Genomic DNA, 18,080 nt, shown 5'->3' on the forward strand with positions numbered 1-18,080 from the left:
AACACACAAGATCCTCTCCCAGCACCCAGTGCCCGTTGCCTGGGCTACTTTAAAAAAGGGGCCAGCGAGTGGATTTATGCAATATCAACACTGCCATCTGGGTAATGACAAGCCTTTCATCCTTATCAAAGACCTTTTCATAGCTGACGGAAGCGGAGCAGTAATGATGGCTTTTGACAACCGACAATCAAAACTCAATTACTCTATCCAGAGTGCCCAGATGCACAATGGCACTGCAGCAGAGATGGCGCCATCTGCAGGAGACGCGTCTTCCGGCACCAGCCGTGCCCCAGGCAGGTGTGCCATTGACGTTTCTCACATTTGAAGTGCTTGTTGCAAAGCCTGTCGCCGTTCCAAAAACGCTGGCTTTGGCCTTCCTCTGCTTAACGGCTCTCTGCACTGACATGTCATGCTTGCGGATGGAGTGACTTTGTGGGCCTGACGTCCTTTCACTATCCACCAGAGACACGGAGTTGACAAGTGAATATTTTGTGATGACACACATAATCTGCAGGGCTGTAACCCACTTTAGGCATCAAAGGTGCAATATATTATTAATCTCATCTGTATTCCTGCCAAGGGATTCTACTACTTAATAATATATTGTAATTCTGGTATTTAAAGAGATCAAATGTACATTTAAATTTAGTACATCATTCAAATTGCTTTTGAACAAAAAAGTGCTTGCAAGTGCTCAAAGCTCATGAGACCAACAGCCCTTTGTCTGGTATTATCTGGTTTTAGAGGAGAAGTAAATGACGCGGAGGCCAGTGATGTGAACGCGGGAGACAGGAGGCAGGCTTGTTGTCTCAGCTTGTTCTCCAAGGGCTCGGGGCTGATGAGGCTTTACATGAGCACACCAAGCCATATTTCAAATGTGCTCTCATCAGCTGCAGGGCCCGTTGGTCAGTGCAGCCACGGGGGCGTGATGGGACGCGGGAGGAGCTGGCTGTCGGATAAAGCGTCCGCGTAAAGCCCAGAGATCTCCTAGCTCTCTGTCTGTCGGTTCGTGGCAGGCTCCGAATGACCACTCGGAAGGCCAAGATTGGGTGCCTAATAGGAGGAGCCTTGTGGAAAGAGAAGGCCAAGAGAAGGCCTGGGATTCTGGGGAAAGAAGTTCAGCTTATCTGCTTTAGAGAACTGGAAGCAAGAAAGCTCCTCAAAGACCTTGGCAAAATCATGCAGCCCTAAGGGAGTATTTCTCACTCTTATAAGCAAAAGCTTCTCACAGCTACAGCATGGAGCTACAGTAGGTTACATTGTGTCATGTCAACATAGTTTAAGTCTAGCGTTCCAGAAGCACTCTCACCCTTATTTAATTACACATGACCATGCTACTGGTCTGACACTGAACACACTTTTCTTGTGATCATGTATCCACTGTCGAGTAAAACTCCAAATACCTTTAACAGATTTCTTGAAGATAAGTATCGGGTGCTGAACAGTGTGCTGAAGTAGAAAATTAAGAGCAAAAGGAAAATTATGCCCGTCACACCTGTAAGATGCAAACCCAAACCCAGGTAACATTTTACAGAACCACTAGACAGTGAATCCAAAACAAACACACACACACACACACACACACACACACCTTTCACTGGATCCAAAGCTTTTTAAGTTAAGCAATGAAATACGGTATGTTTAACGACGGTAAAGGAAGCAGAACTCGAGGCTCCCATTTGGGAATTGAGGTACTTTCACCAAACCAATTACCCACTGCATGGCCCAGTCAGTCTGGTTCTGCTGGGAGCTCCAGGGTACAGAGCTCAGCAGCACTGGCTCAGCTCAGGGGTTAACAGCAGGCCTTTTTTATGTACTGGCTTCATGTATAATGGATCTTTGAAAACTGTTAAAATATGGATATTCAAAACAGTTCATAAATGGAGGTTGAACATGTCTGCCCTGCATCATCGCAATGGGACGGATTGATGATGGCAAACTTTCTGAGAAGCAGGAAGGAAAGGGATGCGGATGAAGGGCAGATGTGCGGCTGAACCTGTGCACACCAGTCAGAATAGAACCACGCATCCACGCAAAGTGGAAGAGGGGTTGTCTGCGCCAATTCCCCCAGCCATCCATACTGTATTACACTCTCCCTCCTCTTCCGTACCAGCTCCCAGGCACGCAGCAGAGGCAGTCCCGCACGGTGGCTGCTGCAGTCATGGCCCTGCAGCACATCCATAAATGCACTTAGCGTGGAGGACAGAGCGCGATCGTGCTCGCTGGGACACCCCATTTCTGCTAAACGGTGCTTGGGATGGTGACAGGCCTGAACGTAATAAAGAGCTGGGGAGGTGCGTCTGCACCTTGGGCCATCCTGCCTGCCACAGTCAGGCGCCAGAAACAAATCTCTCCACTTTTCCTTCTCCCCCTTAACTCTTTCCATTTATCTGCGTCTGGGGTATTTTTGGCCAAGATAAATAATGGCATAACACTCCACAAGCGGAGAAGATGAGTATGTCAGCTTTCATCTGGCCAGCAGTAACAGCTATTGTGAAACATGCAGAGGAACCAATACAGGACAGACAAGGGGAAAAAGAACAGGAAATTGCATTGCCTGTTCAATAGGCCAATGAGATTAGGCAGAAAGAAAAAAGAAATTACCATAGAAATGATATTTCAAGCTGAAAACTGAGGCCTACTCTAAAAACATATTTGAATGCAGGAAAAATAGTAAAAGTCACAACAAAATCATCTTTGTGTTTCTTGTTCCATTAATGAAATGCACAGTTTAAAAAGCACTAGTCCCCTAGGGGTGGGGGGTGCTTACCAGTTCTTACGCTGACAGACACAACTATGCTGCTCCTGACATATGACACACACCACGTACTGAAGGTTTGGAGCCGTCTGCACCTTTACTTCTGTTTTTACTGAACTTTAACTGAGGTTTCATCCAAGGCTGCGGTTTCATTAGCATTCACACTGCATGCTGCTCCCCTGTCTCTGCAAGCTGTGGAAAGCTTTGTTTCTGATTATAAATATTTCATTGTGTGTAAATCATTTATACACATAATTTAGCACCAAATTTTAGGGAAATAAACACAGAAAATATGAAGCACACTTAGCATGCTCAGAAACGTTTTACTATATTTTCTCCAGCAGAAGTAACTTTGCAGGAATTTTAGAGTATGAATGGTAGTAGGTAGACGAGCGCAACTGTGTGGAGTGTTTAAAAATAGGCATGTCAGACTGTAATGGAAGGTGAAGTCATGTGGGAAAAGCCCTTCTTTTCTGCAACGTTCCCTGGGCAAATGTGTACAGGGCATCTCCACACACCTGACAAGCCGCATGGGCAGCAGTGAGCTTGTAATACACAATGTAAAATGTGAAGCTGACTGTGCTTTTAAATGTGTGTCCAGAGCCACGGGAAATGGTGTGGCTCTGATGTTACTGAGATTTCTGCTATATAAAAACTAATCAGTCATTTTCTGCCCACTTTACAGGCACCCCAAAACAACCTCCGGAGCAGCTTATCATTTAATGACAAACTACAGCAAAGTTACTGCAAACCTCGGGCACGTAGACGGCAATTCTGCTGACAGCAGGTTGTTAATAAATCCTGTAAAATGAGGATTATCAGCTTCAGCGTCATCCGCCTTAGCTGTCATCATTTTCGTTTACCTCCTAGCCAATCCCCCACACATCAGCTGAGGAAGGGGCCAGTAGTTTATGGCAAGTGGGACAAAACCGCATTGTTGCAGAAGCGACGCAGAGCTTGAACCAGGAGTGCACTCAGTGGACCAGTGGAGAAGGACTGGACCAGCCCTGCCACAGCTTTCTCTAGCAGGTCTGCTCAGTTTACAGCCACGAGAGAGACTGGTGACACAGTAATCGAGATGTCACTGTGCTTTATAATCCAATAATCAAGAAGGGCTTTGCTATAGCATTCTGTTTGCTTCAGGCTTATGCTGCCGAAAAAAAGTGCCAGTGTGTGTACGTGTGTGCATGTGTGTGTGTTTGAGCAAGTCAGGGGACATTATTACTTGCACATTCAGCACAAACCCCACTTGCCTTGTCCACGGAACACCAGGTGTCCATATGAAAACTTAAGGTGAGAGTGGCTTTTGCAGTGCAATCTGTAAATCAACGCCCCCCCGCCCATAAACACACACACACACGCACGCGCGCGCGGCCCCTGGCAGCCATTCCCAGCATCAGCACCCTGCTGGAGCACAGGGGGTGAAGAGGAGAGGGTGGAGAAAACTGGGTGATGGAGGGAAGAGGGTGGAGGAAAACATGGAGGAAGCCGGGGGTGTGGGGGGGAGACGGAGAACGTGCAGAAGGCAGGCGGTAGTTTCTTAACTGACTACCACCCTGCTGTTTGTCAGGGGGCAGCTAGGGTTGCAGGGTGTAAAGTGTTTTTGGATGCGTGTGTGTTTAGCTGTATACGTGCGGTGTGTGTGCGTAAGCATCGGTGGCCTGCGTGGCCACGATGGCGCTTGACGGTTGGGCGCGGCTGGCCTCGCACGACCGCTGCAGCTGTCGCCAGGGAGCGGTGGAACACAGTGAACATGTTTTTCTGGAGAGGAGACAATCTGTTCCGCTTCTGCAGGGGGGGCAGACGGAGCACTACACTAAGCCCTGCCAAACCCTGCAAAATGAAATGTGACGAACAGTGACAAGTTAGCGAATCAGGTTCCCTTTATTATTCCCTCATTCGCTTTTCCTCTCGTTCGCGTTCTCTCTCTTTCTCTTTGCTCGTCAGAAGCACTTGACTAGCAGAGCATGTGAACGGAAGTCTGTAATTGACAAATTCTGACGGGCAGCGGAGTGGTGAGCTCCCACTGTGCCTGGCAGGGACTGAAAAATACCTTCCCAGTGCGCCAGCAAGTGTATGACAGGACTCCAGAATCTGATGTGCTTAGAGACAAATGCGCACACAGACACACACACACACACGCTAGCTGACTCTTACATCTAAACCCTGAACACGTTACGCCTCTAAAAAACTCGCTCGCATCCACGTTTGTGGGGGAATTTATGCAGCTTGGAGTGGAAGTATTTTCCACCCCTGTGAGATATACAGCGGCCCTGGCCACCAGGCACTGGAGCTGCTGATAAGACGCTCACCAGCCTGGATGATAGCATACTTCTTCCCTGCTAGTTTCTGCACTCTGATCGTTTTTCATGTGCTGAGGAACAGTGTCATTTTGAAGGTGACCTTCAAGACAGTTTTGCTCCCTCTTCTTGCGCTTCTCCGGCTGTCTCCATGGCAGTGGGGCCTATATGAGATTTAGTATTTCATTTCCACCGGGATCATCATATTTAATTTGCCTGCTGGGAGGGGGAAGGCATGCGGGAGGAGGGGCGCAGACAGCCCAAGGATACAGTGCATGGAGAGCGGGAGAGAGGGATGAGGGAGAGAGGGAGAGAGCAGGGGGAGAGAAAAAGAAAAACGGAGGAGACACAGACAGCGTGAACAGAGACTGAGGGACGTAAAATGAGAACAGAAAGTTTCTGCTCTCTTCCATAGTCAGTCTCAACATTTCATGGCAGCAGCATTTAGCTGATGGCATTTTGCTCCTGGACACTGGGCTTCACAGACTGATTAGTGACTATGCAGAAAACGATCGTGCAAAAAGACCACGCTCATATTCAAATGTTCATAGTCGGAGGCAACCCAATCCGTTCTCTTCTCTCAATAGCTAAAAGACGGAACCCAAACTCCAGCTAGCAGTTTCTTAGTGCGCAGTGTATGTCCAATTGGCTTAGACAGAGCTGACAAGTGCACAAGGACATGTGATGCCAATCAAAACTTCAGCAGCAAACCCCTGATGCTAGACAGACCCTTTAGATGCCAGTGAGGGGGTGGGGTGTGCTACAGTCTTCCTTCCCCACATGAGCAGCAGTGAGAGAACAATGAAGACGAGAAGGAGAGAGAGAAGGTCTGAGGAGAGCCAAGCGTGAAAATCAGACAGGTTAGGAGAAAAGGATACCAAGTAGAGGCTGCGAGGAGGAAATGGAGTGGCGGAGAAGAAAGTCGCGAAAAAGGGTAAAATGTAGCAATGGGCCAGTCAAGTGGAAGATATATAAGGCAGGACATTTGCAAGAGGCTATTTAAAAGGCCCTGAGGCCCTTAGGAGATGTATACAGCGCAAGCTTTCAATATATGTGCTGCCTGCTCGTTCTGCAGGCACATGACACCAAGCACTCTGCCCCCCTTCAGAAGTGTTTCGTGTTTAACTCACTCTGTCTGAAGTAATAATGTAATGTAAGTTATGATGTATAGCAAAAATATGGAGTAAAGTTATTAGCAGTCAGGTCATAAATTACATGACTTTCAGTAGTGTGTATGATTAAGTATGGTAAATACTAAAAGCATGTGTACTGCCCCAGGTGTATAACTTTATAATGTTTAACAATCTCACAATAATGTTGGTAAAATGAATGCAAAGTATGCATGTGCACGTGTGTGTGTGTGTGTGTGTGTGTGTGTGTGTGTGTGTGTGTGTGTGTGTGTGTGTGTGTGTGTGTGTGCGCGTGAGTGAGTGGGTTTGTTCCCCTCCCTTCATGTGTTCATTAACCACTCCCCGCTCTATGGAAGCCCAGCTTGGCGGGAGTAAATGGGCTTGTCGACAGCTGAGTGAGTTTCGGAGGCGGTTTGGTTTAGCAGTCAAAGTGCTGCAGCACCTGGAGGACAGTACAAATGACCAGGATTCAACTGAGCAATGAGCCTGCATGTCCCACATACACGCACACACGCATGTACTGCTGAATGAGGAGAGCGTTATGGAATAAAAGAGCGAGACAGCCAGTGTAGTGAGGAGGATATGTTTCATGAAAGATGGATCTATGGAGGCAGTGATGCACTCCTATAGGCTCTGTTCATGGATTAAGCATGAACCTGGCTCATATGGACAGGATCACTCCTAACGTATCATACATTCCCCTTCAATAGAAATGTACACCTTCTACTCACACCTAATTATAAAACCACCTAATGAGCACTCTTATACCACCATGACACATGGTGCCATGCCACATACATACATGCATGCATGTACACAGACACATACAAATGCATGTGCACAAACACACACAGCAACACACTCCACCTTGCATGTTAGCTACAGAATATTTCAGATATGCAGTCATGCAGTGAATATTACAGCAAATTGCAGCAAAAAACAAAGAGAGGGAGAGAGAATTGCTTTGAAGAAACTGTCATCGAAAGGTAAGAGCAGGCCAAACTTTGAGCTGATCTTAATAAAGTTTGTCATGTTACACAATGTCGTAGACAGTGCTTGCTAGCCAAGCATGTGAGCAACACGGCAGGAGATTTGTTTTCCTGTTTACATGGCCTAAGAAATTGGTCATCAGTAAAACGTGCACTGCTGATTTGCGTGGCATACACAACACACACACCTTCACACATAGCAGTACACACATGCACAAACACACAGGTTGGAACAGATAGCAGCAACAATCAAATGCCTGTATTAAAAAACTGGGTTTTTGTTGTTTGTTTTGGTTTGTTTTCTCTAGCAAGAAAACGTGACCTAAACCACATATGCATGCGCACACACATGTGCACACACACACAAAAAGAGGTCCTAATTCACTGTGGTATTTGCTCCTTAATGTTATCTTTGTTCTGACACACCTCTTCAAGATGTCTGCCACCTCTGAGTCAATTGTGACAGACATGTTACGGACCACATAAACAAAGGCAGCAACCAAGGTGCCTGTTTCTGAGCTGAGCTCTCGTACTTTAGCCTGCCGCTGTCTGAAGCCTGGTGCCACTGGGCACTAATTACAGCATGCCTGCTATTCAAATGTTATACTGGAAAATCAGACTTTTATGCATCCTGCAGTCAGGGGTGCTGAACTAGAAATGGTCACCTGCTTTGGTCACAAAACTCGACGGAAGACAAACATTCCACTGTTATCTTACACAGGAAGGCCCTGTGTCAGCTTTTAGGGCTAAACTTCCTGTTGAGCCAAGTGCAATTATGTCTAGCACTACACCTGCAGTTCCATCTTCTGCTGAGGCTCTAAAATAGTTCCGTGCGATCAGCCAGCCCAGTGTGAGTTCTGCCATACAATACAGCAAGCACACATCACTATCGTCTCACATATAATTGAAATGTGAATGTAATCCAAGATGCAATCTCATTACTGTTTCAAAGTACCTGTAATCTCATAACAGCTTTTACCTGTAACTGTAAGGGATCAGATGGCTTCTTAGTGTTGGCGTTCAAGCTCTTTCACCTCAGTCAGTTCAGTAGTGGGGTTGTTTGATGATTAGCTTCTGACCTGAGGTGAGCCTGGTCACCAGAGTGGACCCTGCTTGTGACAGATGGTGTGTGAAGCTTGCAGTGTGTGTGTTTGGCGTGCATGTGCCTTGCTAACAGTGTGTAAGAGGGGCCTGCATATAGTGGAGCAGGTCCTGACATGCACAGAGGCTGCACGCTCCTGCTTGTTTGACTTTTGAAAGGTGCTGCTCACTGCTTTCAAGAGAATAGGAACTCCAGTGCCTGTTTGCTATCTGTGGGATCTGTCTGCCTCAGTTGGCTCTTATACACGTCAGTCCCTCCACTATCTCTACAGAGACTCAGCAGATTAGGCCAACCTAAAAAGGCTCCATTTGTTCTCTGGAGCTGAAACCATGACTTCATACCGATCATCATTCCGGTGGCTAAATATCAGAGCACGTTCTATGCCTTGTCATTGATTTGATAGTAACTGCAAAAAAAATCCTCAACAATTTATTGTTCTCTGGTTTAACACTCTGCATTAACTTGAGGGGCTAAAAGACATGTTGACCAGCCTAGTGATAATAAAATGGTGATTTATGTAAATGCAACTTTGCCATTCCACTTTGATGCCCTGAGCATCTCTTTACCCACTGGCTGATGACACACATGGTGTGCTAATGGTTGGTTAGCGCACAAGCTAATGGAAAAGCGATTACCTTGGCGTGGGAGAGCGACGCAGCTACCCTTCTGCATTCCTGCCATCATTCTAATCACTGCAGTCATTTAAAAGAAGAGTCATTGCACCTGTTTAATTACTGTGATAATTGCACACCGTTTGTTTGTAGCCCCGGGGGGGTCCTGTGCCGTGTTGCTAATGTGCCCGGTGCTTTGACGAGCCCTTTAATAACGCTAATGTTTCTATGCCATTAGGGGAGACGTCTCCCGCCACCCCCCAGGTGGGATGCATCCACTGGACGATGTGCTCAACTGAGGGGTGGCGGCTCTTCTGCTCACTGCACTGGGAAAAGGCTGAGGAAGTAAACAGCGTTAGTCTTTATTCGCCTGTAATGAACTTAACAGTAGCCACCTCATTGCTCACTGCTAATGTTGTTTCGGACAAGTCTTATGGATATGGGACCTATTGTGGTTCCCTCAAGGCAAACCACAATAAAATCCCCAAACAAAGCTGAGCGATTGGTTTACATTTCACTAGAATATGCTGACTGAAACAATCAGGAAAAATACAGGGGCATAGTTCTTGCTTCCACACATACTTGATTTGAAACCAAATTGCTGGTTTCACAGTGATCAAATGCATCATATCATTTAAAAATGTGATTAAAAAAAAAAAAACAACAACAACAAAAAAACTTCCATAAATGAACACACCGTCCCCTATGGAATATACACCGTTTAGTCAGAAACAATCATATTGTAATTTAGATGACTCTTTTATAGAACAAAATTAGAGTAGAAGATTGACCTATAAAAATACATGCCTAATCAAAATCTTCACTGGGAAACCCACTGAGGTGTCTGACTAATTACAAATGATTATGGCCTGTTATGGCTTATTCTGCTTAGAAACCTAAATTAAAGATTTCTAACCCAAAGAGAAGGATAGTCTTATGAATCACTATTCTACTATTCTCATCATGTCTGTAAACATGGGATATGGAGAGAATTGTTTCGGTCTGAAAGAATTTTCTATCCTCCCGCACAGAGGTAGGATGTGCTTCCCGGCGAGACACAACCTTTCTAATCTCCTGGTGATTTAAACCTCATAGAGGAGAGGTCTTTTTACCCCAGTCATTACTCTCATGTCATGGAATATGAATGAAGGGCACTGAGCCAGTGCAGGACCGGTGGTCGCAACGCAGATGCTCAGAGACTTACCAGCGCATTTGGTTCTGGCCCGCAGCGGTGGTCCCGGGGCGCCCGTGCCCCCCTCGTTGGGCCTGGTGAGTAGAACGCTGATCTCATACTCAGTGTCAGGGTCCAGGTGGCCGATCTTGTGATTTGGCTTGTCCACAGGTTGGTTGTCAATCAGACTGCCAGACATGGTGCGGTACTCCACCTCCTTCTCGATGATGGGGCCGTCGCCATTTATTGAGTTGGCGTTGAGCTGGATCCACAGGTACGTAGCTCCTACTGCCATCAGCTGAGGTGGTGCTATAGGGATTGGTGGCTCTGGGTGGTGGAAAGATTTTTTTAGCTGACCACTCTAAAACCATACAATACAATGGCACAAAATCTGAAAACTGAGTTGTGACACTGTTCATGCTTGACTTGATTATCATGGACTGCTTGAATACAGTCATTGTCTATCTTAGTTCTAGTCTCATAATCCTTGTATGCAGCCATTAAATCTGAAAGCTTGCTGCCTTACAGCACTAAATGGCACTATTGTATCAGAAAATGTTCCTGCAGAGATGCACACTACCCTGGCCATGGCCCTTCTTCTATCAGGGTTTAATCTAAGTGGGCGCAATTAAGTGATTATGTGTGAGCTTCACACCACACAAAGCCTGTATTCCCCTTTTGGAACGAGCTGGTGATAGGAGACAGATTACACAGAGGTAATGACTTAAACCAATTAATTTTCTGACCTTCATCAGTTTAGATTTGGATCTGAATTTCATTACTCATCACCCCTATGGTCCTGCTCCATTTCACTGTTGACCCATTTTAGTGGGGTTTTATTTTAACACACACACACACACACACACACACACACACACACACACACACACACACACACACACCTAACCAGTGGTCTGACTACTGCCCATTAGAGCATAAAATCTATTGAACAAAGTAAGAATATAAAAACCATTTTGATTCCATGTCTAGGGAACAGTGTAATTTTAGGTCTTATTTGATGTTTTGCTGAATGAAGACAGTTTGCAGGTTGGTTAAGGTAAACCTCTTCAAACTGATTATTCTTGAATTAAAAGAGAACTCTGTCTGCCCCAAGAGGGCTCTTGCATGCATAGGGACCTTTTGGCACGATGGAAAGTGCAAACAAAGGACACAGACAAAACCATCTCTAGAGGCCCAGTGTGCGTCTGTGTCTCTAGTCCAACGTAAGACATGGCCTTCCCACCACCCCTGTCAAAACACCAGCCTCGCTGTCTGTCTCCACTGCTGTATAATATTACATACGGCAATTTAAATGTCTCCCTCTCTCACACTCACACTTGTAAGCCCATTCCCTGTGGCCTTGCCTGACATCTCAATTTCAGTGTAGTATACACAGGTGAAAAGGCCTACTGTGTGTGTGTATGTGTGTGTGTGTGTGTGTGGGGGGGGGGGGGGTAGTAAGGTATTGTCTCCAGAAGTAACAAGCTTTCAAGCCACATTCATTCGGCACTGGCTTTACATCAGATAAAGTGACATTTCAATCTGGCCGAGAGACACATTTCAAAGCAGAGGGATTGTACTCTGACAGCAACGTGTCAGCTGCTCTGTTGCATCCCCATGTCATTGTGGTCATTGCAGTTTTGGAAAGAAGGACTGAGACAGCTCCCTCAATAGCTCTGAGAGTGAGCCAATTGATCTGGACCTCTCCTAGCCACTGACTCATGGAATGATGTGAAAACAAAGGTTGTGATACCTCTTCTGACCACAAGTCACCACATTATACTGTCCCTGACACATCTATATAGATATTGATCATTTCTGAGATGGCAAAAACACATTTGCCAGCATCTATTTCTTTTGAAGTCAATAGACCACAACCCTGAAGCAAGTGGTGTGGAATAAACATTCTGGAGAGCAATTTCTTAACTAAACTTTCCTAAAATAATTGAAAACTCCAGGCTTGATCTCTGGTACCTTGTGCTGTAAAATAACCCTGAAAAAAAACAATGTTTAACTTTTACCTATATAATTACATATAAACATTAAAAAGTAATAGCTTTTCCCCTCCATAGTTAAAGTTCATAGGTCAGAGGTTGACCAACTGGGTGTGCGTGTGTGTGTTTTGTAGAGATCAGCTGTGCATCCCCATGCTATTGCACCTGGCAGACACACCCAGCCACTTCTCTTACTCTGCATTCTGCTATATTTAGAAGCATATGACCATGCAACCTGATCCGTGCACCGACATGATCCATCTGATATGATCCAAAAAGCTGTGTGTGTCTGAGGCTGCCAGTTTGCTTTGGGCTTCTAACAAACCTGTATGGCATTCTGAGAGTGAATGTGGCTACTGGGGAGATTTACCTGCTCTGATATTTAGACCTGGTCTTACACGCTGTTTGATGCCAGAGAACCTCGTGTTGATGTTATGACTCATGACCCTGAGATCTCTTGCAATGAAGATGAAACCGGACGGGAGATATGGCCAAGTAGACCACACCAAGGGTTCCAGGCTCTGCTGGAGGTGAAGCTCATTTCTGGGAAGCGGCCTGTTCATATTTGCGCGGGTGCAGTGGATTCATGGACCATTGGACAGCAGCACAGTCACCAGTGAAGGTTAAGCGCTTTCTACACCCCCTGAGCACTCGCCCCTCTCTCTTTCCCTCCCTCGCTCTCTGTCTATGCCTCTTTTTATCTCACCCCCTCCTCCACACTAAATGTAGTAGCTAAAATGAAAGCTGCGTCACCCTCTAAATCGGGCTCTTGCAGCAGAAGACTGAGGGCTACAGTGTGCTCCGTGACGGATGCGTGTGTATGGCACCACGCCCTTGTGTGTACACCAGGCCCTCTCAGATGATCAGCACACCCTATGGGAGGTCCAAATCCAGGACACGAGGCCAAATCCAGGACCTGAGATGCATTAGTCCAGCAACAGACAGGTGAAACAGAGAGATGTTTAACCCAGAGACCTGGCACAGCTTTGGTAGTACACAACACCGGACCAAATGTGTGAATAATAGGACGTTGTTGTTGCTGTTGTAATGTATTCCAATTCCAGGCTCTTAGTGGTGGCACCTTCCATAATGGTGGCTAAGTAATGACGGATAATACGGGTCTGTGAGGGGGAAACAGGCTTGGCTGTGCATGAAAAATCACAGCAAGATTTAGTGCTGAACACTCCACACGCTTCAGCTCATTTACATCGACAGCTCTCATATATATCAAACACACCAATGTCTGCATGCACAAACACACACACACACACACACACACACACACACAAACTCTCCTTTTCTTATTCTTTCACACACACACACAAATGTACACACACGCACACACACGCACACGCACACACACACACACACACACATACACACACACATACACATGCATGCATACACAAACCACAAATGAACATATACAACCTCCCCATTTCACTCTCTTTTACACTCACACACACACACACACACACACACACACACACACAAACACACCTCCTCCTCTGAGACATGTCAGCAGGGAGCTGGGAGTGTTCTGGCCTGTTGGCCAGAAACTGCCAGCAGCCTTGTCTCTGTGACTGACAGCCCTCTATCTGGAGAGCCTGCACTGTACTCATCAGTCCTCCCTGGGTTTAGTGCAGCTGAGGCGATTCGAATGAGTGTGCTGAACTTGAGTGATGGAAATGATGAAAGCCAATCTTTGGCAAGCACACTGGAAAACTGCTGTGGAAAAATGACAACTACAGAGGGTGCATATGCTTAGACCACACATTCTGCCATTTACAAAACAGACTAGAGTATTTAACTGGAGAAGAAAGATTCAGCAGTTGCCATTTTATGATTTACAGCTACATGAAATGACTATGAAAATGTGATTCTTACTCAGACTCAGAAAGGTATTTGAAAATGGTCATGTTGCTCTGTAGGAGCAGGAGGCAGAGCGAGGAGGATTTGGCTAGCAGACCTGACAAGCACCTTTTACACTATACTTCCCTCTAGGTTCAACAGGTTCTACATTCTTTCTCTTTTGAGAGTCTCCTATGAAGACAAACTGGGGGCCAGGTACTCATCATTCTGCTCTCTCCCATATCATATAGGACACAAGGACTGCACAAGTGTGATAACAACAACAACAACAACAACAATTAAAGAAATTATAATCCTAATATAACTAGTCTGGCTAAATAAAATAAATACAATAAACAGTAAACCTGAGTGTTTTTAATCTCCCAGTTTACTTAATCCAAATGGTGAATAGAAAAGTGCACTGTAAGCTTTACTAAGCATCCATCTGACCCATTGCATTTATTCAGTCAAATAAGAAAGTGGGAAGCAAAGGAAACTCTGGACAGTCAACCTTCCAGACCTGACCAGCTGGGGGAAGCAGAAGAATAAAGTTAAATGACTTCATTGGCTCTGTCACTTTGTCCTTTATACATGAAACTAGATCTGAAAGAAGTTTTTCGCAATTGGTTGTTTCAGGGAAATGCCAGCTGTAAGACTTGTCAAATGACATTTAACACTTACGCTTCACTATGAGCTCAGCATAGCTGGACACACCCACTCCCTTGTCTGATTGGACGATGCAGCGGTAGCGGCCAGAGTCCCCCTTGGTGGTGTTCTCCACATCAAACGTGGCCATATAGCGTCTGGGGTTCACAGGCTTTGTGTCCTTCATCAGGGCCTCTCGTCCACCGATGCCCTGAGAAGAATAGCAGGAATGTCAAATATGTCCACAATAATCCAATGAACAAGCACATTCCTGCCTGGAATGATCGCATTCCACTGAACCTTGATCTGAGACTGGGAATAAAGTTACTGTAAAATTAGCAACAGTGTACATCAGAGAAAGTTCAGGGGCTCAGACAGAGCTTCTGAGGGGAATCTTTCAAGCCTGGTGCTAGTCCTGCTGTGGATGTGTAATCAAAAGGTCAAGCCATTCCACAGGAGGCTTTGGCTGTGAAGGGAGCAAGCAGCACACAGGCAACTGCTGTTCTCCTACATGCACCCACAGACAGGTCATACATGAGGAACTGTCCATGAAAACTTAACAGACATATGCAGTTCAAGCCAGCCAATAACGAGACCAAGGTCAGTCCATTGGAGATATACTCTTTCATTGTTTTCAGGCACTAATCTAAACATTATTGACTGTAAAGCCCCATCAACTGTTTGAGACAGTGTGACAGTGTGCTTTTGTGCGACTGAGCATGTGCATGTGTGTGCTTGTGTTTGTATATGTATGCTTGTTCTGTATAATTGCACTCAGGCTCTGTTTTTACATTTCTTATGCTGTTTATGAAGGGGAATGGTGGATTGTGTAAGCGAAAGAGACCTGTTTACTCTCCTCTATGTGCACATTCACAACTTATTCCCTACAGCTGTCTGCAGTCACAACACCCACACACACCTACACATGCATGTACTGCTTGCACACGTACACACAAACGCGCGCACATACACACACACACACAAATGTGTGCCGTTGCTTGTACACATCCACTATGCTGTGAGCAGATAGGTATGCTCCACAGGAATATTTTTTTTATCACTGTGATGAGCCATATGTACAGGCCATTTCATTTACAGGTTTGGTTGTTTTTTTTTAAACAGTTGTTTTCACACTTGTCTCAATACCATGTCCACTTCTTCAAAACTCTTCACACAGTATGCTTTAGAAACAGACACCTCAGCACAACAGTTAACCTTTGGTGCAAAATAGCTCATGTAACAAGATGTTACATTGCAAAATACATATACTATGTGTTTCCCTTTTCTCTAGTTTTGCATCCACAAATATTTCCAGGCAGCTATAGAAACTTTTGATCTGTTGTCTTACTGCTCACAATAGATTTGTCGTGAGTATGTTAAATTTACACCAAACTGTAACAGTTTTCTTAAGGGGGTTCACAGTATTTTGCCATTTGGTTTCACAGTGCAATATACTGTAGTTCAGAAAAGAAAGACATACAATAATAAATACAGTAATACCAAATTAATATTTTCACTAAATACAGTAATTCATACATATTTGTTTGCCTATCCGTATCACAAGTCTACTGTACGCCTGGTCCATCGTTCCTGTCCACTGCATTTGGCCAAAGAGATTCATCAACGTCACACTAAATATATAGTAATGGGACAAATGAAATTCACCTGGGTAGGTTGTTAGCTGAAATGACAGCCAGGTGTTTCAGAAGTACATGTACTGCAGTAATAGTGAAAAAAATCACTTCAGTGACAACTACATCTATATTTTCCATATATACATGCTCATTTCAAAGCAAACCAAGGCTGCAAACAAACAAACAAAAAAAACCCTGAATAAACTGAAAACATTTTCTGCTAAAATCAGAATAATCTGTCTTGTATTTGAAGTATATTATAATTTGTCTGTCAACTGCAACATATTTCCATCTACTGTAATCAAAATTTTGTAGGGTTTTGAACTAAAAGTTAACTTTTGAACAAAGTGTCTAAATGTCTGCAAATTTAGCTGTAGTTGTACAGACATTTGCTGGTCGTGAACACTGACAGAGGTATTCATAAATTTTGGAAGAAGTGATTCACTGCCTTTTGTATCAAAGCAATGCAAAAGTATAGACAGTTTAGTTCACATAGTCTATTGATATGGTGAATGTGTTAAGTGTTTTGAAAAAAGTGGACATGGTATTGAGACAAGTGTGAAAATGATTGTAAAAAAACTAACACAGCTTTGTTAAATGCTAATAATTTCTGTAAACTTGTGACACAAAATGATGGATTTTAAAGTCATTTTTAACGTCAATAGAGACATCCAACAGAGGTGATGTACTACCTGTAACCAAAGTTTGTAGTTCAGGTGGTCCTTGGGCTGGCCATTAATGGTGCAGTGGAATGTGGCTGTTTGCCTGGCATTGACCTCCACACCTTTAATATGCATGAAGTGTGGGGTGCTCACTGCAACAGAAACACACATGCAGCTATTAACATGCTCTCTGGGAGTATATTTATGTATTCATATTAGATCATTTTTCTACAGCGTGATTTAAAAAAAACATGAGCTATATATTCCATCTAGTCAATGAGTCAATTTGTGTTTTGTCTTTGTTTTTTTTGGCAGTTCAGCACATTAGATTTGAACAGAAACATTGCTATTGGGGTTTAACTCTACTGTTTACTACACTGAATGTCAACTTTAATGCATTTATTTACATATCTTATCTCACTGTGTGAAGCATAATCATGTTTTCACTTCCTGATGGTGGGTGTGTGTGTGTGTGTGTGTGTGGGGGGGGGGTTATGTGTTCACTAATGCTCAGGAAGTGAAACGCATGCTCAGGGGGGTTCACGTTGGGTGACTGACTTGGCGATTCCACTGTTTGACCCTGATAGACCCCATCATTGCTTCAATAGTATGTTTTGGGTCACTGTCCTTTGAGGCCAAGTGCCGTCCACTGCTGCTCAAGACTCCCACACAACTCAGTCCTCCACCTGCTGCTGCTGTCTTCAGGCCCAGCCTCAGTAAAGCCAAGCAAGCCTGTAGCCTTAGCAGCCACACCTGCCCATGCTGGTATGGAGGTTTGCTCTGGAGCAAAAGCAGACGCTTCACTATCTCCACATTACCTCATTGTGCTTTATCTCATTTGTGCGTAAGACATTACGGGCTTTTTTGCCATTTTTAGCAGACTTTAATCTGGTCTTTGTCTTCGAGGCTCAGACATGTTGTGGTGACACTCTGAGGTCATGGTAGGGCTTTCTTCCCTTTATGGCAGTCTCTGACATGTCTATATATATGTATCCTGTACATTGATTTATATCCATTCAACAACTTTTCTTCATGATTGGAAGTGTTTTCTTTTATCTTCTATGATCTTCTGCAATGTCTTTTCCTATTTCTTTTTTTTTTTTTGCTTGGCTGTTCATTGTGGTTGTTACGTTCATTGTGTTTCTTTGAATCTGTGCATTTATGTTTATTTGATGACTTATAATTGATGCCACTGGCAATCTTGTTAACTTTTAATAGCTTCACCTTCTAGTA

At 44.6% G+C, this 18,080-nt stretch overlaps 1 protein-coding gene across 16 annotated transcripts in view; it reads right to left on the reverse strand.

Moving 5' to 3' along the window:
• Positions 1-18,080, reverse strand: part of ptprma (protein tyrosine phosphatase receptor type Ma) — a 163,575-nt gene that overhangs the window by 74,968 nt on the left and 70,527 nt on the right. For all 16 annotated transcript variants that reach the window (XM_081696947.1, XM_081696944.1, XM_081696943.1 and 13 more), the window contains exons 5-7: positions 16,878-16,999; positions 14,588-14,762; positions 10,095-10,388 (exon numbers count right to left, since the gene is read on the reverse strand). In XM_081696947.1, coding sequence (XP_081553073.1) covers positions 10,095-10,388; positions 14,588-14,762; positions 16,878-16,999 — 591 coding nt within the window. The remainder of the gene's footprint in view (positions 1-10,094; positions 10,389-14,587; positions 14,763-16,877; positions 17,000-18,080) is intronic.

The sequence above is a fragment of the Electrophorus electricus genome, chromosome 14, assembly GCF_041902795.1.
Source record: "Electrophorus electricus isolate QZ-2024a chromosome 14, ASM4190279v1, whole genome shotgun sequence".
NCBI lineage: Eukaryota > Metazoa > Chordata > Actinopteri > Gymnotiformes > Gymnotidae > Electrophorus > Electrophorus electricus.